General features: G+C 42.3%; 2 protein-coding genes across 2 annotated transcripts; both read right to left on the bottom strand.

The window, feature by feature from the left end:
• Positions 1 to 4,968: 4,968 nt before the first annotated feature.
• Positions 4,969 to 6,739, bottom strand: LOC131309459 (protein FAR1-RELATED SEQUENCE 5-like). The gene is made up of 2 exons (XM_058336090.1): positions 5,493 to 6,739; positions 4,969 to 5,412 (listed from the first exon to the last, which is right to left on the bottom strand). Exons 1-2 carry the CDS (start codon positions 6,737 to 6,739, stop codon positions 5,346 to 5,348), a joined length of 1,314 nt encoding a protein of 437 aa, XP_058192073.1. The 3' UTR covers positions 4,969 to 5,345.
• Positions 6,740 to 6,861: 122 nt separating this feature from the next.
• On the bottom strand, positions 6,862 to 7,862 carry LOC131311002 (putative protein FAR1-RELATED SEQUENCE 10). The gene is made up of 2 exons (XM_058338302.1): positions 7,768 to 7,862; positions 6,862 to 7,679 (listed from the first exon to the last, which is right to left on the bottom strand). Exons 1-2 carry the CDS (start codon positions 7,830 to 7,832, stop codon positions 6,947 to 6,949), a joined length of 798 nt encoding a protein of 265 aa, XP_058194285.1. The 5' UTR covers positions 7,833 to 7,862; the 3' UTR covers positions 6,862 to 6,946.
• Positions 7,863 to 23,197: the final 15,335 nt, after the last annotated feature.

Below are 23,197 nucleotides of genomic sequence, written 5' to 3'. Positions count from 1 at the left end.
TCCTTTAGGAAGGACCAGATGGGTTCTTTGAAGTGGGTGGTTTCGGCCACGTAGTCGTGCTCTTTTGGCTGGCGTTTCTTCCATTCTTTGATGTTGTTGACTGTTTCCTTGGCTGGGATTGTTGAGTTACGATTGGTGTCTGCAGCTGAGGAGCTATCGTCGGCAGGCAGGTTGTTGAACTGGGGATCCCCTGAGCGGCTCGGTCCGCGTAGAACTCTTCAAGGGCACAAAATCGTTCTATGACACGCATCAACTCTCCCATGCCGTGCGGAGGTCGAATAGCCAGTTCGTCGAGTATTTTGCTGCTAGATTCCAACCCATTTTTGAAGGTGCGCGCGGCCCAGTACTCGTCGATTCTGGGAATTTCATTGAAAAATTGCCACTAACGCTCGGCGTAGTGTCTGAGTGTTTCGTTTGGGAGCTTCCTCATATGGGACAAGGACTCAGGCTCCTTGGCTATCCTGTTACTGGTGATGAAGCGAGTGTTGAAGGCTCGTTCAAGGTTGGCCAGGTTCCGTATGGATCCGGCAGGCAATTTGTTGAACCACTGGAGTCCAAGGGAGCCGAGGCTGGACGGGAATGCCTTGCATTTGATTTCGTCCTTTGTGGTGCATAGCTCAATGGTTTGACGGAAGTGAATTAGGTGGGTGTAGGCTTCGCATGTGGTAGGGTCGAACTTTGTAAACTTTGGTAAGTGGAAGTTGGGTTCGGCCGTCGTGTTGATTATGTGGGGTGTGAAGGGAGAAACGCCGAGATCCTTCAGCTACCGCTCAAAACCAGGGTGCGGTGGCTTACCATGCTCATCCGTCTTTGTTCTCTTGGAGTCTCTATCTGGAGACTTTTCACGGTTTCGATGCCGAATTTTGTCTCGTAAATCTGCTGTCACCCTGTGATGTCCGCCAAATGTTTCTCTTCTGTCCTTACCGAGTTTTATTTCGTTGTTCGGCTCTTCAATAAGCACGCCTTTTCCGTTCCGTCGAGTCTGGTTGCTGTTGTCAAATTTTTCTGCCGGGATTTCCCTGAGTCGTTCAGATACATGGCATCTAGTCTCCATGGAATTTCGGCTACGGTGGGAAACCGTTGTGCGAGAAAATTCTGCGTGACCAGTCGAGTATGTGCTTGTAAACGACTCGGTATCCCTAGTGTTATCGTGGTGGCCCTTTGAGCGCTGTGTTCCAGATGTTGTGTTCCGCTTGTAAAGTATGATCTCCCTCGCATCACCTGTATCTGGTGGGATGCCAAGGCGGTCCTTGACGGAGCCGCGGTGGCCGGTTTCGTGAGGACGTTCTTGTGGCTGTGGTGGGGGTGGTGTTTGCTTTCGTCGCCTCCCGCTTCTGCCTCCCGCCGATCTAGATGTAGCGGGAGCGGCATCTCGCTGCATCTGTTGTTTCATTTGGGCAACTTCCGCTATTAGAGCTGCTAGCTCGTTGTCCCTATCTTCGTCGCGACATTGTAACAAGCGGATGTAGGCCGTTGTTACGTCGTCCGCTACTGGGGAGAGACCTGAACTTGGGGGAAGTGAAATGGACATGTGCCTCTCTGAAAACGGTGTAAGGATTGTGTTTCCATTGGCGTCTTTGGCCCCTAAGACGGTGACGTCTGCTAGATCTCCGCCCATGGTAATCGAAGCTGTAGTGGTTATTTAAAGGAAGAGGATGGGCTGATGGAGGTTCGAGCCGTTTGGATCAGAAGTTTTGTATTTCACGTCGGGTTCACCAATTGTGTGGCCCGTGATATCTGGTTCGAGTCCTTCCTCCGCTGGTTCAGTGGCTTCCTAGCCTTCTCCACGTAGCCTGCACAGTGAGCGCACGACTAAGACCTGGCCGGGGGTCGCCCGGTAAGGCCCTCTGGCGAGAGGATAAGTATGTGCAGGAAGAAAGGGAAGAGACTAGGGTTTTGAGTGGGTATTTGCGTGTATCAGTGCGTACCTGCCCAGAGGCGTTATCCTCTGGTATTTATAGAGCCTCCCTGACTTGCTCTCCAAGCACGGGCACATGCCTTGCGCGGGCCAGGCGATGTCACAGTGACGTCATTGAACAGATCTGGTAACCGCTTCTGGGGGTGAGCTGGTACTCCCATGTGCGTTCTCGATTATCTCTTGGCATAACTGTCTCCGCGCGTGGGTGGGCACGTGGCCGCGCAGGTGGCCGAGCCCATAAGAACCTGTCGGTTGCTGAGCTTGAAGGGAAGCCGAGCCCGAAGGGAATTCGTGCTAGGCGAACGTCGTCGCAGAGCAGCCCCCAAATGGTGGCCGAGCTTGACACAAATCCTCTCCGTCGCTGGATGCAAGGCAAAGGCAGAACCGACGACCGGTACGCCTCGGCTGAGGTCGAGCCCCGGTGGAGTGGGTCAGCTACCCCGTGGGGCAGATGGCGGTGGCTGAAGAGTAGAGGTGGTCCCTGGTGTAATTGCGGTTGAGCTCGGCCTACTACAACTTGCTACATGTTATTCAATGTGTTCAGCTGATATATCTAAATTAGTTTTCACAAAATAAATGAGTTGCTTGTTAGCACTTTCCTGTATACCGATGTGTATGAATGAAGTATTTTTGCCATGTCCATTTCTTGATTTCTTGTGAATCCTCATGTTAGCATATCTCAATTTTCGTTTTTTCCTATCCTTTTTCCATACTAGTGCTGTTGTTGCTAGTGCTGGCATTGTTCTTTAGTCTCTGTTCTATTTTTTTCCGAATGCGTTACTTACATTCATTTTAAACATTCCTTACAAAAGCTTGTTTCTGTTACTGGCTGTTCTCAAAATGGAGTCATGGCATATATGTTGGTGTGTCGACGAAAATTTATTATTTTCTCTTTTCACAAAACTGGAACCTTTTATGTGTAGTATTAATACACGCCTATGTTCATATTTAATATGCTTCGTTGATAATTTTGTTTGACATGGATATAGTATTCACAAATATGAGTGGAGGATGGCCATGTAAAATCAATATGGCCTTGGAGACTAGACTCAACCAATTCTGAACACAGCTGGTGTTCCTCTCACTGTTTTTGATATAGGTCTTGGTTTCATAGAAACGCATGGTCTTGTTTTACTTGAAGGACCAGAAGCTTGTTGGCAAAACTTAAGTTGGGAAAAATCTTGGAAGTCTGCCTTTTTTTCTTTTATATGACTAAGTATCTTGAATCTGTGGACAAATATTCTTAGGCAGGGGATTGTATTCCTGAGAAGCTCACAATGGAAGGAAGTAGTTCGGGTAACAATGGAAGTGGTGATCCTGATTTTGGGATCTTTTGTTATTGCGGAGAACCAACACCATTGAGGACATCTGGAACACAAAAGAACCCAACTCGAAGGTTCTTCGGATGTGCAAACTATAAGGTGAGCTGCATGCATTGCCCCAATTTATTCTCTTGTTTTTTGTTGGAGTTGAAACCCTAAGTTCTTATTGTGTTATTTTTTTACAGTTAATATACTTGGATTGTGGTTTTTTTTACTGGTATGAGCCTTGTATTTTGCAAAGAAGGGCTAATTTGGGGCCAATGAGGGTTCAGACAAAAACAAAGGCTGTGAGTACTGTTGAACAATGTGAGAGTTCAGTATCCATGAGCATTAGTGAAGAGATGTAGAGGACAACAATCACAATGCAGATGAAGATTGAAGCCATGCAAAAGGAGATTGATGCAATGCAAATGAGAATGAGAATGAGAAATGGGGGTGGGGGGGGGGGGGGGGGGGGGAAACGAATTGAAATTATCTTTGGATTGTTGTTTTTTGTGTTGTGTCGTACATGTGTGGCAAAATCAGCCACTGATCTCAAGTAGAAGTAGTAGTAGTAGTATGTTTGTTATGATACTATTTCTAGGTTAGTGAAATTGGCGGCCTTGTATGTGGTCTGTAGAAGTGGTGATTGTGGTAGTTTAGCTTGGCCTTGGATGCATGGCTTTTTTTTTTTCTTACCTTTTGCCATGTTTCACTGAAGCTTGAAGTCCATGTAAACTAGGAAATGGAATAGAGTTAATACAAAAAGGCCTCAGTTTGTATATACACTTCATGTCATCAAGCAAACAGTTTATCAAATATAACGCTCCAGGTATCAAACAATTGCATTCTGAAATCCAATGTTCTACTCTATCAAATATCTGCTGCCGCAAAAGACTAATCTTGAAGGAATGTCAACCGGGCAAAGTATAGTATGAGTCCTTCTTGTCTATTATTTTGTTAAATATGTTATTCTGCAGAGTTGCATTTTGAAAAAAATTCTCAAAAAACATAAACCCTTGTAAAGATATAAGACCTTTTTCCACTGAGGGGATTAACTACGAAAGTGCTGCTTCCCTTTGATTTTCTGTGTCCATGAATTGCTATCTAGCAACCGTAATACTAATGGATAAAATTTAGTTACTTTACTCCTCCAAAAGGTGAAAAACACTTCTTTCTGTTAGTTTTTACTAATTTAGTCAGTTACGTACAAGTGGCAGCAACAAGGAATCAATCCCCTTAGAAACTGGTAAGATATATGTGGCTGTCAAGACTTCGTAATTTGCATGCCAGAAAGGTTCTAGTCTCTCTATGGCTTGTCCTAAACCACTTTGCTGTAACTGTTAAATTTACCTGATATGTCACTTACACAGCTTAAGTTACACTATAAAATCAAACAAATCTTAATCTGGTGGTGATAATGAACTGGCTATAGCAAATGCCCATATTCAGCAAACGTGAATTACAAAAATATACACAATTTCAACAAGAAAAAAAAAATCCAGAATGGTCATGTTTTAATTCAGAACAGATAGACTCAGCTAAACAATTTTCAAAACACTTTAAACCCAAACCAATCTGATCCAACCACTCCCATTTTATATCCCCAACAATTTCGAAACTTAGACGTAACCCAAAAAAAAGGAGAGACACCCAGGATACACATCAAAGAAGTTTTCTATTGTTCATCATTATCTCTTGCAGTCATCAAAACTCTTATAAAAAAAAAATTAATTGATATTGCTTCTCCTCAACCCTGTCCTTGACTTTGGTGATTGTTTGATTGGCCTCCTCCCCAACCTTGTCCTTGACTTTCCAAAAAGCTTCATTGTCCAAAAAGCAGCAGCCATAACAGGTATCAATATAATAGCAGTAGCAACAAGAATAGTCAGACAACTGCATCAAGACAGTAGCAAAACTGCTGCAGGAATCCTTCATAACTGTTCTATTTGATCATTAGTAAAGCCAAAGTAAAGAATACTACCAATAAAATGCATCATCTACCATGCGTGCCAATTTCATCTCCATATCCGCAAACCCATATAGTTCCTGAAACAAAAATAAAATTAGTATTCAAGTCAGTAATTCACTTCTTATTTGAAGTCTGTATTTCACTTTAAAAAACACTAACATTCATTGGCAAAGTCGTCGTCGTCGTCGTCGTCGTCATACAACCTAGCATCTTGGGAAGACCTAAAAAATAAGATAACAATTAAAATATATTATGCATGTAAACAATTAAGTTCATATTACAAATAGACAAGTACACTTACATGTTCATAAGCTTTGGACAATTTCTTTTGTCATGCGACTGCCCCAATAACCCACACCCATGACATTTTCTACTTTTCTTGACGGCCTTCTCTTTTCCTCTTTTCAAACACTTACCACAACCTTTTGCCCTAACTTTCAGTGGTTCTTTCAAACCATGTTCGCTTCCGAGAGAAATAGGCAATTGGATAGAACTCGTTGAACCATCTTGGCGAGAACCCCTCATGAATGCAATCTTCTTTTGACTAGATAGCAACGCTTCTCGCACAATTTCAGTTCCTTCTTCATCTAATACAGCGTAATCAAGAACTGTAGAAGCAAGTTGAAAGATACCCTGTCGCCTCACTAAAAGTGAACAGCCACATATTTCTTTTTGATGACTGCCCAAGTCATCAAAAACTCTGCCTGCTTTTGCAGTTTTAGTCCACCTTTGCAAAATGTATGTGCTAGGGAGTTCCCTAATCTGCATTAAAGACAAGTACGCCAACAAGTGCCGACATGGAATTCCGTCGAATTCAAACATTTGACAACTACAACTCACACGGTTCGATGACTTGTCCACCAACAGCTCACGACCTCTCGAACCTTCCATTTCTTCCCTATGAACTTTCCACACAGAGCGACATTCATCCTCATTTAGTATCGTAAGCACATATGCACCAACCTGAAATGTTTCCTCCTGAAATTTCTTAAATGAATGGAGCGTGTATAATTCACTCATTTTCTTTTCCATCGACCATGAGGTTTTCAGGACTGGCTTCTCATTCATATCTTTGTGGTCAAAATCTAATTCATTATGTCGTAGACGTGCAAGTGCCCTTTCGAACCGTGTCACAAATTCATACATTGAATTATTGTCAGACAAATACCTCTTGAAGAATGCATGAGAAATTTCAGCCCGTTGACTACTTGTCATGTGGGCAGAGAAAATGTGTCGCGTATATGCAGGAACCCATCTGCCATGAATTTCGTACATGGACTGCAACCATTGATGGGTGGACAAGTTCGCTTTTCCTACAATATATGCCCATGTTGCGTCAAACTCGTCAGGGCTCTCCGAATTCCAAATACATTTCTTGAACTTTTCATAATGTTCTTTGTATGCCAATGCACCTATTTTCTCAGAAAATTTACGAACAATGTGCCAAATGCAATATCTATGAAACGTATTGGGAAGAGCACAAGCAATTGCTCTTGTCATTGCCGGATCTTGACCAGTTATGATCATTTTGGACGGTGGTCCAGGCATCGCTTTCAAAAATTCTTTGAAAAGCCACTCAAAAGATTCACTTTTTTCGTCACATAAGAAGGCACACCCAAAAAGCGTTGTCTGCCCGTGATGGTTAACCCTTAGTAAAGGTGCAAACATCAAGCAATATTTATTTGTGTTGTATGTAGTATTGAATACCACCACGTCCCCGAAATACTGGTATGACTTCCTAGAGGTCGCATCGATTCAAAAACAATGGGTTAGCCTGTGCTCATCATCTTTCTCGATTGTATACGTAAAACCTAAATTCTTTTCTTTTTCAGTCTCAAAAAGCTCTTTCAACATGTTGGCGTCATGTCCATCAACATATTTCCTCATATCCCTTTTAGAATTATAAATATCTCGTCGTAAACATCCAATATTTTTAAGACCTCCAGCTTGCAATTCTAAAACACTCATTTGTTGGCTGGATGACACATTTGCAGCTGCTAGTTGTTGCGTTAATGCTTTTTGTGCAACTGACACTCGACGATGAGATTTCAAGAAATGCTTCTTTCTTGGCGTCGTAAGAGGGTGGCTATGCCCCTCCACAAATTGGGTCACAACAAATCCTTCACTTGACCTATTTTTTACAACTGTTAGTTTTGCACCACATTTCTCCCTAGTTAAACCCCGTTGTCGTTGACTGGCCTCAGAACATTTACTCTCCCCTTCTTTCCAACAAACATACTCTTTCCTAATGGTTTCATGATTCTTATCCGTCTTGCTAGAATGGATTCGTACACTAAAACCAGCTTCGAATACGTAATTGTTGTAAGCTTTGTAAACATCCTCTAAGATTTTAAATTGTTGTGTAATTTTCGGTATCATCTCATTTTTAACTTCAGGAGTGTAAAGTGCTTCAGAAGAATTAGCAGACTCCTCAAAAGGTTGAGAAGGTGACAATGAGAGTAGTTGTATATCATCTACAGACTGCATTCTAACCACCAAAAGACAAAACAACAAAAAAACACTTACATTCATAACTACCCTATTTTTCTACATGAGAGAGAAAGGGAGAAATATACCTTTGCAGTGGTGGTGGTGGAAACAAGGGGGTTGGATTGACATTGGAAATTTGTTCTTCTTCCATTTGTTCTTCTTCGTTCCTTCTTAAGAATGCGTAACTAGAAATAGCAAAGACTATCAAATCGAATTAGTATATGAGCAATAAAATTTGTAAATTAACATTTACTGTTTTGGCAACATTCACAGTGGCACGAAAGCCTATCAAAACGAATGCCCCCATCAAAACTCTTATTTTTCAACAAATCAACATAATATCGGCCAAACATTTTGATTTTGTTTCTAAATTAAGATCCCTAAACTTGCATAATAACATAACAAAAAGCCTAATCGAGTAATAGAACAAAAAGCCCTAATTATACCCTAACAAAAAAAACTAGCAGTGGCATTCCAATATTCACGAAGTCATTCTCTAACTGTGATCTAATGTCACAAGAAAACTGGCTACTGCAATATTTATCAAAAGAATAGATATGAACATGTTAGTTGGAAGCTTGAAATGAGACTAAGTTTCGAGTCTGACGCTACTATATGGCAACTGAATCATTAGGAAAATAGAATATGAAACAACAAATCAACAGTTTCATATTTTTCTCAATGGAATTTTGTCTCCTTCACACCGAAACTCACAAAGTAAAATTATGACTAAGATTTTCTTTTACTTTGATTGACCAGAACTTCTTTCTCTTCTTTTCCTTTTGGACGGGATGGGGGTTGTGGGGCTTTAAAGTTCAACTAGTAACCTAAATCAAATAAGAGCAAATAATTTGTTTGTAGAATTTGCACACTGGCTAAATAGAGCAACTGCATGTAGCAATGGCAGTAAATGAGGTCAGAAGGTTCCACGATCTTAATGGAAGGGCATGTACTAAAACTATTATGGGCCAAATAGTAATCAGTTAAAAACCACTACTCCAATATGCACAACCATCCTAAAAATGTGCAACCACATAGTATTTGCCATCCCTCTACTCATGACATCATCCATTATAATTTAGTGTGCTTAAAGTAAACATTTTTCACACCTTTGAATTACGCGTTTTTACAAATATATAACAAAATTGCATAAACCATATGCAAAGCTTTTTTAGGCCCCACAATAGCTCCCCCTTTACCTTGAACATATGAACATCACAGTAGCACAAGTAAACTGGCAGGTGTTGTATACTCCCGTGCAATTTACATTCGGCTCACTAACTACAACTAACAATGCTAACTTTCACGGAATTTTAAAAAACGAACGTCGCAGTAGTTCCGCATTAACTGACCCAATGATTTAAATTTCCAGATCCAAAATTAAGCTTAGAATGAAACTGAGTCCGCTTAGAAGGATTCAAATCGATTAGCAGTTTAAGTATATCATCAAATACGAATTCAAGGATTTGGATTCTGAATACATTTGGGCCTATGAAAGGAACAACCAAAGCCAACAAGGAAGGGAAAAACAAGTACTTTACATCTCCTAATCCAGAGAAAGCATTAACTGATAAATAGCACAAATAGCTCAATTAAGCAACAAAAAGGATGGATAAGGTGGTAGGGTTTGCAAAATCACATTTACTAACCAGATTATTTTAATTTTTTTTTTGAGAGAGATACCTCGGTGGATCTTCTTCTCCTCTTCGTTCTTCATCGTTTGTCCTAAAAAAAAAACCTAATTTGTGAAAAGCGAAAGGAATAAAATCATGTTCTACGGTAAAATCATACCAGCACTTAAAGAGAAAGGCATAAGAAGAGTAATATCACGAATTTCAAACACTAACCCTAAAATCAAAATCGTCGATCAAAAAAGCCCTCTTTTTGGTTCGAGTTCCAAAAATCCGTTCTGGTTTTTGCTGAAAATGCAGAGATCGATCTCTCTCTCCCGAGAGCTAGGTTCCAATGGAAAAAGAAGCCCTAATTTTTGCTGAATCATAATTGGCAAAAGAAGCCCTAACTAGATTTTTCGTTCGTTCGTTCGTTCGAGAGAGAGAGATAGAGAGATACATTGGTCGTCTGCCTTCAATCTTCGTCGTCGTCTTCGTTCTTCTTATCTTCCTCTTCTTCGTTCTTCGTTCGTCCGCATTTCTCTCTCTCTGGTCTGCGTTAAGCTGTGAACGGCGTGTAATGAAACAATGGGGGGAAGTGTGAGTGTTGAGGGGGTAAAGTGTAATTATTCGCGAGTTTATCGGCTCACAAACGCATCCCGCACCATCTCTTTGTCCGGGATTCCTCAAGAGAACCCAACTGTGTATATATATATATATATATATATATATATATATATATATATATAGTTATCAGAACGTGATTTTAAGGGTATCCGCGAGAAATCAGCAAAAAAAATGACTCGGAAGGGCTTCATTCGAGTAGTTTTTTTTGAATCGTTCAATGAAAACTGCTCAGATGAAGCCCTTCCCGGTCATTTTTTTTGCTGATTTCTTGCGGGGACCCTTAAAATCACGTTCTGATCACTTTGAGAGGCTCGGATCATCGAAATTCAATCGGGAAGCGGAGTCCCGCATTTTAATAAAATGCGGGAGATCTCACCGGAACCTTACTGTATGTGTATATATATACATATGGGGCGGTTTCGGGGACACCCAAAAAAACACCTCATAGTTCCCGATCAAATTTTAATGATCCGAGCCGCTCAATGTGATTAGAACGTGATTTTAAGGGTATCCGCAAGAAATCAGCAAAAAAAATGACCGGGAAGGGCTTTATCCGAGCAGTTTTCATTGAACGATTCAAAAAAAACTACTCGAATGAAGCCCTTCCGAGTCATTTTTTTTGCTGATTTCTCGCGGATACCCTTAAAATCACGTTCTGATAACTTTATATATATATATATACACACAGTTGGGTTCTCTTGAGGAATCCCGGACAAAGAGATGGTGCGGGATGCGTTTGTGAGCCGATAAACTCGCGAATAATTACACTTTACCCCCTCAAAAAAAAATGACCGGAAAGGGCTTGATCCGAACAGTTTTTTATTGAACAGTTTAAATAAAAACTGCTCAAATCAAGCCTTTTCCGGTCTTTTTTTTTCTAATTTCTCGCGGGCTCCCTTAAAATCACATTTTGCACACATTGAACGGTTCGGATCATAAAAATTTGATCGGAAATCATGAGATTGAGATTTGAGGTGTTTTTTTAGGTGTTTTTTTGGGTGTCCCTTGAACCCCCCCGATATAAATATATATATATATATATATATATATATATATATATATATATATATATATATATATATATATATATATATATATATATATATATATATATATATATATATAATATACATACACACACACATACAAAACTTCTTATAAGGGCACCCTTACCCAAGGGCGGAACTAGGAATTAATTCTATCCTGGGCTGTCCGAAATCATATTGTAGGGGGATGAAAACAATTGATGCTTCGGATCACCTTGGAATGCAACGGCTTATTCGTGCCTTTTCACCGGAACCCTAATTCGTTGTCTGAACCCTAATCTGCAAAATAGACAGGGGGTGAGTGCACCTTTGCCTCTCGTGACAAAGGCCCTCCGATGCCAAAGTTAGTATCACGTACTAGCAATCAAACCTTAATTATCAGTAGGAAAGCAATAAGAATGCAGTGTATCGCGTACCTTTTGCCTTTAGGTTTACCTCATATTTATAGATTTGCGAATGCTTGTTGCCCAAGCATTCCTGTTGCCATAGGATTCCTAACTCGTATAGGAAACCTAGGATATCAAGGATTCTCGTTTCCTTTTTCAGTTTATTAGAAAAGAGTCCTATTCGGATTCTTTTCCATAAAGAACCGAACATCCCATACTCGTTGGGTATCCTTCTTAGATCCTATATTCTTGGGATCTTATCCCTTAACGGAGTACCACTATCTCTGGACCCTTCTAGAGTGTTCCCTTTACTCCAACATCTGATTGGAATTCTTTCTTTGTTCGTCTGTCTCATCGCCGAACAGACTGCCTGGACCAATCACTTCTCATGTCATTGGTCCATATTGCCGAACATTGTCTAGCACGATGACTGTCCCGTCTATAATCAAATTATGGTCCCACGTACCATTTGTTCGGATATCAATTGCATTGCTTTCAACCCGTCATCCCTTGTATCACGTGCTTGGTTTTTACTTTATCCGTTCGGCTGTATCATAACCGAACAGTCTGCTTGGACCAGCTACTTCACGTGTAACTTGGTCCAATGTAATCGGAACGTCTCTATCTGCCAAACAGTCAGTTTATACCCATGACTTCTCATGTCACTGGCCCTTATCGCTGTTCAATGCACTGATCGACGATTAGTCATATTCAATTTCAAACTTGTTTTTATACACCACGTGTTCGGCAACTAGATGTACCTGTTCGGGAATACCTCCTTACAATTGCTCCCCAGCTTTATCTATTTTCCACTGTTTGGGGGTAATGGGTGAAGCTCTTAGAGACAAACGTTTAGTCCTGAACTTCCCTGATGCCGAGCAGTCATAGTTTTTAATACTTATTGATGCTCTTTGGCGCCTTTGTCATTATACCATTTCGAGGTATAAACTCCACGTGGCACGTTTCGTATGCCTATCATTAATTTCGAACTGACGTTCTATGAAACGCCGTCAGAACGGTATTTGCTTTCCGTTACTTTAACTTGTAAAGGCGTGAAACGAGACGCTTCATCTCCGTTTGTTTCACTTAAATCCCTAAAAAGGGGTTTTCTTTGGAGTTTTTATCCAAAAACTCAAAGCATTGTCTTGTCTTCTCCAGGCGAAAAACTCCCTTTCTTCGGCCATAGCCGCCGCCTGCAACTCGCTCGTGTCACAGGAATCTTTTCATTTAAACTCGTAAAATCTCTATTTCTTCTGCTTAGGTTTCCCAATAAGACTTCTTTCCTATTCCATTTGTTTCCATCTGAGATCTTGTTCTCAGATTTTGGGTCAATTTTAGGGTTTTAGTCGCACCCATTTCCAGTTTTACTTTTTCTTCGACTATACCCATGGCGGATGATAATGATAACCCTCCTAGACCCAGTAAGTTTAGGAAGCTTTGCGATACCCCTGCTGCCATGACGGCATTTAGAGAAAAATATAACATTCCTGAAAATGTAGGACTTGAACTTGCTCCATTAGGAGCGGATAGAGATGCCGGCTCTTGGGACAGGATGTGTATCCCAATTGTAGCTATTGTTGAGGGCGGGGTCCGTTTCCCCCTACATCCATTACTCCGCCAGATTCTAAACTGGTATCGTCTTACTCCCATGCAAGTTTCAACCAATGTTTTCAGGCTGATAATGGGGACTATAGCCCTAAATAGGATTCTAGGGACCTAATTAGGAATCTGGGATATCCAATGGTGGTACAGTATAGTACTAAACCCCAAGTACAATACTTACTACTTCAAGGTTAGGAAGGCAGACAAACGTTTCGTACTTAATCTGCCAGATTCTGCTCGTGACCACGAGATCGACTTCCTCTATGTGACCGGAGCATTCGAGCCTGTAGGGGAAGATGGCCAAGTGCTGGGGCTCCATTGCCCCCACATATGGGGCTATCCACGTATGCTCTTACTTTTATCTTTTGCAATTTCTTCGTTTACTGCTTTCTCATAGCTTTTCTATATGTCTAACTTTGGTTTTGCAATTCGGATCTTGCAGCTGAAAACGCTAACAGGCGTCCCAAACATGTACCGAGCAACATCTGAATAGAAGATATCAATCGGATTTTGAAATACACAGGCGAACCTGGTACCCGAACAGCAGGTCGGGGTCGGGACGCTGACGTGCTGCTGGGATACGACCCTGCGTACATAGGGGTCATTGACAGAAGACTTGCCCATCCTAGCACCAGTGCTGCTTCTACCTCCACATCAACTGCTCCCCAACCACATATTTCAAGACTTCAAGCTGGTGTTACCGTAGCTGGTCAACTTGGAGAAATTCCTATTTCAGAAGGAGTGCCGCTTCCCCGCTTGAGACTTAGAAGATCTACGCGTGGATCTGTTTCTGAACAACTGCCCGAACAGCTGGTTTCAAATCGTGATACCAGCCAATCCTCTTCTTCTGGTTATTCTCTATCTCCTCGAGATCCAGGTACTATGACTCGTCAACCCCTTAATCTCATTACCCTTCTCATTGTCTCCACTAGGGGACGTGGTGGTGCCCATAGGGCGGGCTCAACTGGTGGCCTCCCCCCCCCCACAATCTCGTCGCGCTAGGGGGGATCAATCCGATCATCTTCTTCTCTCGGGAACAAGATAGTTCCCTCGAGGCTGTCGATGCTCATCGGGACAAACGTCTTAGGAGTGAAAAAGTTGGAGACGCTTCTGCCCAAGCCGCAGCCTCACTTCAACAACCCCTTTCTCCGAGCACTCAAGTGCTTCCACAAAACTGGGCCCCCCAACTCATTAGGGGTGATCGACCTATCCACATTGGAGATAGTGCCAGCTCATCAGAAACAGCACTTGCCCTGGCTCAAGGGTTGCTGCTCCCTGTTGACTTGCAGAAGAAGTCGTCGTCTCCCCCTGATCGGCTTGTGTCCACCGGTCTTGTCAGTGGGATCAAGGTAACAAAAACTTCTTGTTTTAAGCCCCATCTTTGTTGTAATAATTAAGAAATGTTACTTACGTTTGGTATTGCTGCAGTTTATCCAAAAAATGATCGTATTGGGCCAGAAATTCCAAGAAGCTGAAGCCGAGAGAATTAGGCTTTTAAATGACAACACTAGGCTGCTCCGAACAGTCACAAGATTAGAAAGGGAGAGAGATAAAGCTAAAACAGATCTCTCTGAGACAAAAGGCAAGCTTGAGACCACGGAAGATAGCCTTCATCAAGCTTTGGCCGAGATGGACAGCACCAAAAAGGCTTCCTTTGAAGATGGTTATCAAAAGGGTTTTGACACCACGACGGCCAGTTATGTGGAGCAGATGCCGGTTATTCAAGATCAGATCTGGACTGCCTGCTGGGAGGCGTGTCTAACAAAGGTAGGAATTGCCAAGGATTCCCCCCTCTGGGTGGAAAATGATCTTCCAAGCCGCCAAGCAGCAGCTCCCCAAGAACATGATGGTTCTCCAACTGATGATGTCGATCAGCAGATCGATGATTTTGCAGATGCTGATGAAGAAATACAAGTGGAGTCGCAAGATGTTGTAGAGCATTTGCCTATTCGGGAAGTAACCGTTGAGACGTTTGTTCCAGAGGAGATTGCTGCTGCTGCTGTTGGCTCGTCTGGAACTGATATTCACCCAGAAGTTTAGAACCTAGACTGAAAGGCAAGCAAGTATTTATATGTTTTGTTTTTGTTGACACAAACAATGTGGCTGGTCCTGCGTGTCCATGGTATTTCAACCCTGCGTGGTACCAGTACTTTCTCGTAGTATGGTAATACTTTTGATAATACAGGTATTCGGCCCCTTGTGGCGTAACTGTTATAATTTGCTCGGCTCCCCTCGTTGTTGCATTTGTTCGGATGCAAATTAGTTTAATCTAAGTATTTCGTACTTTGATCATTATAATCATATGTTTTGCTTGTTTGCATAAGTGTTTCGTACTTTAGCAAATCCTACAAACATGATTTTTGTACTGAATTTAAGTTTCACGTTCTTAAAAACTTTTCTAAGTTTCTAGTAGTTTGAATGAACTTGTGCAATCTTGAAATACTCGTATCAAGTGTTTAAGCATGCTATCGTACTTGAATGCTTCTAAGTTTCTCGTACTTGAATGCTTCTAAGTTTCTCGTACTTGAAATGAATGGCAAACCATACAAGTATTTCATACTTGTATGTGCTAAGTTTCACGTACTTTAAAACATTCTAAATTTCTCGTACCATACAAGTGTATTCATACTTGTTTTAACTTTTAAGTGTCACGTACTTAAAAAAGACGTACAAGTGTATTCATACTTGTTTAGTTTTTAAGTGTCACGTACTTAAAAAAGACGTACAAGTGTATTCATACTTGTTTAGTTTCACGTACTTACGTATATAAGTGCCTGTTCCCTGCTCCCCAATACGAATGAGGGAAACCAAGCCCGCAATTCGTATTTTGAAAACAAATACCAATAACACAATATTTTGTACTGCAAAAAGTGATTTTATTCATAATCTGAAAAACACAAGAGGGCGTTATTCGTACCCCTTGCAACTGAAAGTAATAAAATTAGAACAAGGAAATTTATTCGTAATTCCCACACAATCACGTAGTGCAAATCTAAAACAGAACGTAATGCTTTTTAAACAAAGAGCTTTCGTAGATTATGGACATTCCAAGGTCTTGGAATTGGATTACCATCCAGATCTGTCAATTTATAGGCCCCTATGCCTACAATCTCGGTTACTCGATATGGGCCTTCCCAGTTGGCCCCTAGCTTGCCTTCGTTGGCCACCTTGGTGTTGCCGAGCACCTTCCGAAGTACGAGGTCCCCAACACCAAACTCTCGAGGGTGAACATGCTTGTTATAGCTCTTCATTAGCTGCTCTTGGTAGGAAGCCAGATGGACCAATGCCCTTTCTTTCCTCTCCTCGGCGAGATCAAGCTCGATTTCAAGGGCCCTGTCATTGCCTCCACTTTCAACCAAAACGGTCCTGTTGGTCGGCAGACCTACTTCTAGAGGTATGACAGCCTCTGTTCCATATGCCAATGAATAAGGGGTCTCTCCCGTAGACCTCCTAGGCGTTGTTCGGTGAGCCCATAAAACTAACGGTAACTCGTCAGGCCACTTCCCTTTAGCTTTGTCTAGCCTTTTCTTGATCCCATCAAGGATAGTTTTATTAGTCACCTCTGCCTGCCCATTACTCTGAGGGTAGGCCGGGGTGGAATAATAATTTCGTATTCCATACTGAGCACAAAAAACCTTGAATTTCTTCTGAAATTGGGATCCATTGTCTGTGATCAATGAGTAAGGGACCCAAAGCGAGTGATAATGCTCTTCCACACGAACCTTTCTATCATGGGTTCAGTGATTTTGGCCAGTGGTTCTGCCTCAATCCACTTAGTGAAATAGTCTATTGCAACTAGCAGGAATTTTTGATTCCCAGTTGCTTTGTGTAGCGGACCCACGATGTTCATTCCCCATTGAGCAAACGGCCAGGGACTTGTCAAAGGCACCAGATCCTTGGCGGGAGTTCGAATCATTGGTGAGAATTTTTGACACTTCTCACAAATCTTCACATACACCTTTGCATCTTCCTGCATGTGTGGCCACCAGTAGCCTTGGGTAATTGCTCGGTGGGCAATGGATCTGCCTCCAGCATGGCTCCCACATGTTCCCTTGTGGATTTCATGAAGAAACTTCTGCAACATCTCAGGATGTACGCATAGCAAATACGGGCCTGTAAAGGATTTTCTGTATAACTTACCCTTTGGGGACAGCCAAAACCTAGCAGATTTGACCCTTATCTTATGAGCCTCCTTTTTATCAGAAGGGAGTATCTCGTCTCGTAAGAACTCCATGATTGGGTCCATCCAACTTGGTCTTTGGTTCACGTCCAAGACCAAGTCCACACTTCTCCCAATGCTCGGCTCACTCAGATATTCAACTGCTACCTTTCTTTTGAACTCAGCTGGTACAGCTGCAGCCAACCAAGCTAATGTATCTGCATGAGCATTCTGTCCAGAACTTATCTGTTCAATGTATACCCTTTCGAAGGTATCAAGCAAGTCTGTGGCTGCCTGCACGTAGGCTACCATCTTTTCACTTCGGGTTTCATATTCCCCGGACAGTTGATTGACCACAAGTTGTGAATCACAATACACCCTAACCCGTTCTGCTCTTAGGGTCTTTGCATTCCTTAATCCAGCCAAGAGTGCCTCATATTCAGCCACATTATTCGATGCACTAAATCCGAGCCGAACAGATAGTTCAATCAAAACTCCTTCAGGGGGAAAAAGCACAACCCCAATTCCCGAACCAGTATTACATGCTGATCCATCAACGAATAGCTTCCATTCCTTAGGATCCTGTTCGGCTGATGGCTGTTTCTTCTCGGGTGATGTCTTAGTCGCCTGTTCCTTTCTTGTAGGAGGTAGGGGAGCCACCGTGGGAGAAAACTTTGCCACAAAATCAGCCAGCACTTGCCCTTTGATTGCCGTGCGTGGCTGATAATCAATATCGTACTGGCTCAATTCGACGGACCATGTCGAGATCCTTCCAGAGAAGTCTGCCTTTCGTAGCTGTGATTTTAATGGGTACTCAGTATAAACCACAACCTTGTGGCTTTGGAAGTAGTGTGGCAATTTCCTGGTGGCTGTCCTAAGTGCCAGAACAAGTTTTTCTAAGGGCAGATATCTCGTCTCTGCATCCAGCAATGTCTTGCTAACATAATAAATAGGGATTTGTTTGATTCCCAAATCCCTCAACGGGACTGCACTTACTGCATGCTCGGAAACAGTTAAGTACAAAATTAAAGACTCACCTGGCTGCGGTGTTGACAAAAGCGGGGGCTCGGCCAGATACTTCTTCAGGTCCTGGAAGGCTTGTTCACATTCTGCTCCCCATTCGAATCCCTGCCTCTTTTTCAGCAATTGGAAAAAGGGTCTGCACTTGTCACTTGACCTGTTGATGAATCTATTAAGTGCTGCAGCCATTCCAGTCAACCTTTGGACTTCCTTAGTGGTTTTTGGGCTCTGAAGCCTTTGTAGGGCAGTAATTTGATCGGGGTTAGCCTCAATCCCTCTCATGGTCACCAAATGGCCCAAGAATTTTCCTAATCCGACTCCAAACGCACATTTCGAGGCTTTGAGTTTCAGTTTATACTCCCTCAGGATTTCGAAAACTTCTTTTAAATCAGCTATATGTCCCTGCTTATCTTGGCTTTTTACCACCATATCATCTATGTAAACTTCCATAGTCTTTCCAAGGAGCTTCTTGAACATGATGGTTGCAAGCCTTTAGTAAGTTGCCCCAGCATTCTTTAGCCCAAACGGCATAACACTATAGCAGTACAACCCTCGTGGTGTGATAAATGAGGTCTTCTTTTGATCAGGTCCAAACATAGCAATCTGATGATATCCTCGATATGCATCAAGAAAACTCATTCGCTCGTAACCAGCGGTTGCGTCAACCAACTGGTCAATCCTCGGAAGAGGAAAGCTATCCTTTGGACAGGCTTTGTTCAAATCTGTGAAGTCTACACATACTCGCCACTTCCCATTCTTTTTCTTCACCACAACGGTGTTGGATAACCAATCTGGGTAGTAGACTTCACGTATTGCTTTAGCTTCCAGCAAACGATCGACCTCCTCAATTACTGCATCCACATGTTGCACGGCTGCCCTCTGTTTTTTCTGAATGATCGGCTTATGCTGAGGGTCAACGTTTAAATGGTGACAGATCACACCTGCATCCACCCCGGGCATTTCCTCTGGCACCCGTGCAAATACATCAACATATTCCTTTAGAAACCTTATTGATTCAGCCTTTTCCTCTGCTGGTAATGATTCCCCTACCAAGAAATATCGTTCAGGATCAGTCTCGTTGATCTGAATTTTCTCTAAGCCTTCAACCACCTTTTCAGCTGGACTTCTTCCAACATCTTCGATAGTTGGTTGATCTGGTACTTCTAATGTATGAACGTGGTGGACCTTTGGGGCTCTTTTAATGATGGAGATTAAACATTGTTGGGCCACTTTCTGATTGCCTCTAAGTACCTCAACCCCATTCGATCCTGGGAACTTTACCATCTGGTGATAAGTCGAGGAGACTGCTCTCATCTTGTGCAACCATGTCCGTTCTATAATCGCGTTATAGGAAGAAGGAACATCGACAACCAAAAAATCCGTCCTCAATACCACTGATCCAGCCCGAACAGGTAGTGTTACCTTTCCAAGAGGCCAGACTGCTCCTGCTCCGAACCCAATCAGAGGTGTTGTAGATTGCTCTAAGTCTGTTTGGGTCAGTCCCAGCTTCTTGAACGCATCGTAGTACATCACCTCTGTACAACTTCCAGAGTCCACTAAAATTCTCTCAATGTCATATTCCCTAACTCGTAGGGTTATGATCAAAGCATCGTTGTGAGGTATTTGGACTTCTCCCAAGTCATCATCTGTGAATATTATGCGTTCATCGCACTCATCATTCTCTCGCCCTCTCTTGTTTCCCAGTCGCATCACATGCTGATCATGCTTGAATTGTCTTTGTAACAGCCTGACCTCATTTATCGTATAAGGTGTGGCCAACCCATGTATCATATGGATTACTCCTTTAGGGTTTTGATCGTAACCTAGTTCCATAGCTTTCCCTTTTTCCTTTGGATCGTCCTGGATAAATTCTTTGAGATAGCCCCGAGAGACCAAATCATCAAGGTGTCTCTTGTACATCTCACAATCCTCAGTCATGTGGCCCCAATCTTTATGGTAACTGCAGTGCTGATTCGTAGCACGTTTTGCATCCTTGTCTCCGCCTAGACTCGGGGGCCACTTAAAATATGGCTGATTCTTTATTCGATAAAGAATCCTGTATATTGGTTCCTTCCAAACCATAGTGATAGAAAAGAAAGATTTGGGGTCAGGAGCTTGCTTATCCTTGTACGGCTCTTTCTTAGCCTGCCCATATTCCCTTCTCTCTCTATAAGTTTTGGGTTCTGGCTTATCCACCTTTTTGGCAGGTGCCTTCGGCTGTTCGGCGACAGTCCTGCCATCCTTACGGAGTATGTCATCCTCCATTCTGGCGTGTTGCTCTATCCATTCCATCAATTTAGCCAATGTGGCTACCGGATGTTTATTCAATGAGCGATGCAGTTCTCCCCGAACAGGCAAATCAGTCTTGAAGGTGGCAATTGCATACTCCTCACTGCAACTTTCAATCTCGTTGAAAGTTTCCCAGTACTTCTTTGCATAATCCCTGATCTGCTCGTTCTCCTCCTGTTTCATGGTGGATAGACTCTCAAAGGTCTTAGGGGCCTTTCTGCTCGTCAGGAATCGAACAGTGAATTCCTCGGCCAACTGCCTCCATCCTCGTATGGATCGCGGGCCCAGTTTATGAAACCAGGCTAAAGCCATCTTACCAAGGCTGGAGGGGAACATCTTGCATAAGATGGCATCATCTCCCTCGTGCATGAACATAGCCTGCTGGTAGTGCTGGATGTGAGCTACGGGATCTGTATTTGTCTCGTAAAGTACGAACGTACCGTGCTTCACTCTGCTCGGCAATCTAGCCTCTTGTAGCCTTTTTGCAAAAGGGGAGGCTGCAATATTACTTAGTGCCTTGCGTGCTGCTTCTCGTGCAGTCACTGTCCCATCCTCGACCTCCTTAGATTTGTGAGCCGTAGCTTTGGCCCAATCAGCATCTGGTCTTTCATACCTATCTCGATGGTGTTTCCTTGTTTCCTCCTCTTCTGGGGTGGAACTTCGGTCTCTGCTCCTCCTTTTTCGTGAAGAAGCTCTTCTCACCGGCGTTCGGCTTCTACTTCTGCTTCTCCTTTTTCGTGAAAAAGCTTCGTATCTCCCTTTGTTAGGACTCCTGCTCGCTCTTCTCCGTGAATGAGTCTGCTTATGGACTACCAGAGTCCGTCCGTCCTTCTGGGAATTCCTACGAGAAAGTCCAAAATCTTCTGGGTGCTCTCGTACCCGCTGCAACTCCTGTATCTCGTACTCTCATTTTTTAATCAAGCGAGCGTACTCCTCGATTTCCCTTCTCTTTTTATCGAGGATATCATTATCATTAAATACATTTCTTGAATGGGTGACTGACTCTTCTCTTCGATGAGACTTACTCCTTCTCGTGGAGCCAGTAGCAATTTTATCTCCTTTTTCTCTGGAGTTATCCCCATTATGTCTACCAGTGGGCTTTCTCGGAGCGCCTGGTGGGGATTTATCTCTTCCCTCACCCAACTGGTCCTTCGGACTAAACGGTGTAACTGGATCTTATTCCATCATGATTATTTTTTTGAAAATTGGTTCGTTTCCCACAGACGGCGCCAATTGTAGGGGGATGAAAACAATTGATGCTTCGGATCACCTTGGAATGCAACGGCTTATTCGTGCCTTTTCACCGGAACCCTAATTCGTCGTCTGAACCCTAATCTGCAAAATAGACAGGGGGTGAGTGCACCTTTGCCTCTCGTGACAAAGACCCTCCGATGCCAAAGTTAGTATCACGTACTAGCAATCAAACCCTAATTATCAGTAGGAAAGCAATAAGAATGCAGTGTATCGCGTACCTTTTGCCTCTAGGTTTACCTCATATTTATAGATTTGCGAATGCTTGTTGCCCAAGCATTCCTGTTGCCATAGGATTCCTAACTCGTATAGGAAACCTAGGATATCAAGGATTCTCGTTTCCTTTATCAGTTTATTAGAAAAGAGTCCTATTCGGATTCTTTTCCATAAAGAACCGAACATCCCATACTCGTTGGGCATCCTTCTCAGATCCTATATTCTTGGGATCTTATCCCTTAACGGAGTACCACTATCTCTGGACCCTTCTAGAGTGTTCCCTTTACTCCAACATCTGATTGGAATTCTTTCTTTGTTCGGCTGTCTCATCGCCGAACAGACTGCCTGGACCAATCACTTTTCATGTCATTGGTCCATATTGCCGAACATTGTCTAGCACGATGACTGTCCCGTCTATAATCAAATTATGGTCCCACGTACCATTTGTTCGGATATCAATTGCATTGCTTTCAACCCGTCATCCCTTGTATCACGTGCTTGGTTCTTACTTTATCTGTTCGGCTGTATCATAACCGAACAGTCTGCTTGGACCAGCTACTTCACGTGTAACTTGGTCCAATGTAATCGGAACGTCTCTATCTGCCGAACAGTCAGTTTATACCCATGACTTCTCATGTCACTGGCCCTTATCGCTGTTCAATGCACTGACTGACGATCAGTCATGTTCAATTTCAAACGTGTTTTTATACACCACGTGTTCGGCAACTAGATGTACCTGTTCGGGAATACCTCCCTACACATATATAACCATATTTTTATGAGAGCTCCAGAGACAAAATTTAATTTGGACCCTCTAGTAATATGATCAGAATAACAATATTTTCGTACCGGTTCAAACGAATTGAAAATTGGAGCACTTCATTTTTTTAAACTGTGTTATATATATTAAAAAATATGGTTATAAAATTAAGTGCTTCAATTTTTAATTCGTTTCAACCGGTGCGAAGATGTTTTATTGATCATATTATTTTAAAGTGTCATAATTAAATTTTGTCTCTAGAACTCTCATAATTAAATTTCTGCTCCATATGATTCCAAATAAAGAGCATAAACTTAATTATGAGAGCCCTAGAGACACAATTTAATTATAACCTTTTAGAATAATATTATCAAGATAATAAGATCTTCAAACCGATTCAAACGAATTGAAAATTGAAGAATTTAATTTTTTAACTATATTTGACAAAACTCACTTATCTATTACTGTTATCAAATGAGACCTAAATAATCATAGAATCCATTAGAAAATTATCCTCTATTTTGTTACGAAATTCAGTTTTCACATGCTT

The sequence above is a fragment of the Rhododendron vialii genome, chromosome 12a, assembly GCF_030253575.1.
Source record: "Rhododendron vialii isolate Sample 1 chromosome 12a, ASM3025357v1".
Lineage (NCBI taxonomy): Eukaryota > Viridiplantae > Streptophyta > Magnoliopsida > Ericales > Ericaceae > Rhododendron > Rhododendron vialii.
The sequence above is the reverse complement of the archived record's forward strand: the minus strand, read 5'-3'. Positions and strand labels throughout refer to the sequence as shown.

What these genes read in the sequence shown, in the direction of transcription:
- LOC131309459 (XM_058336090.1), bottom strand. Translation starts at nt 6,739, where the DNA reads ATGCCTGGACCACCGTCCAAAATGATCATAACTGGTCAAGATCCGGCA. An exon ending in TGTCCAAAGCTTATGAACAT is followed by an intron (nt 5,413 to 5,492) that starts GTAAGTGTACTT and finishes CTTATTTTTTAG; the next exon opens with GTCTTCCCAAGATGCTAGGT.
- LOC131311002 (XM_058338302.1), bottom strand. Translation starts at nt 7,832, where the DNA reads ATGGAAGAAGAACAAATTTCCAATGTCAATCCAACCCCCTTGTTTCCA. An exon ending in CCACCACCACCACTGCAAAG is followed by an intron (nt 7,680 to 7,767) that starts GTATATTTCTCC and finishes TTTGGTGGTTAG; the next exon opens with AATGCAGTCTGTAGATGATA.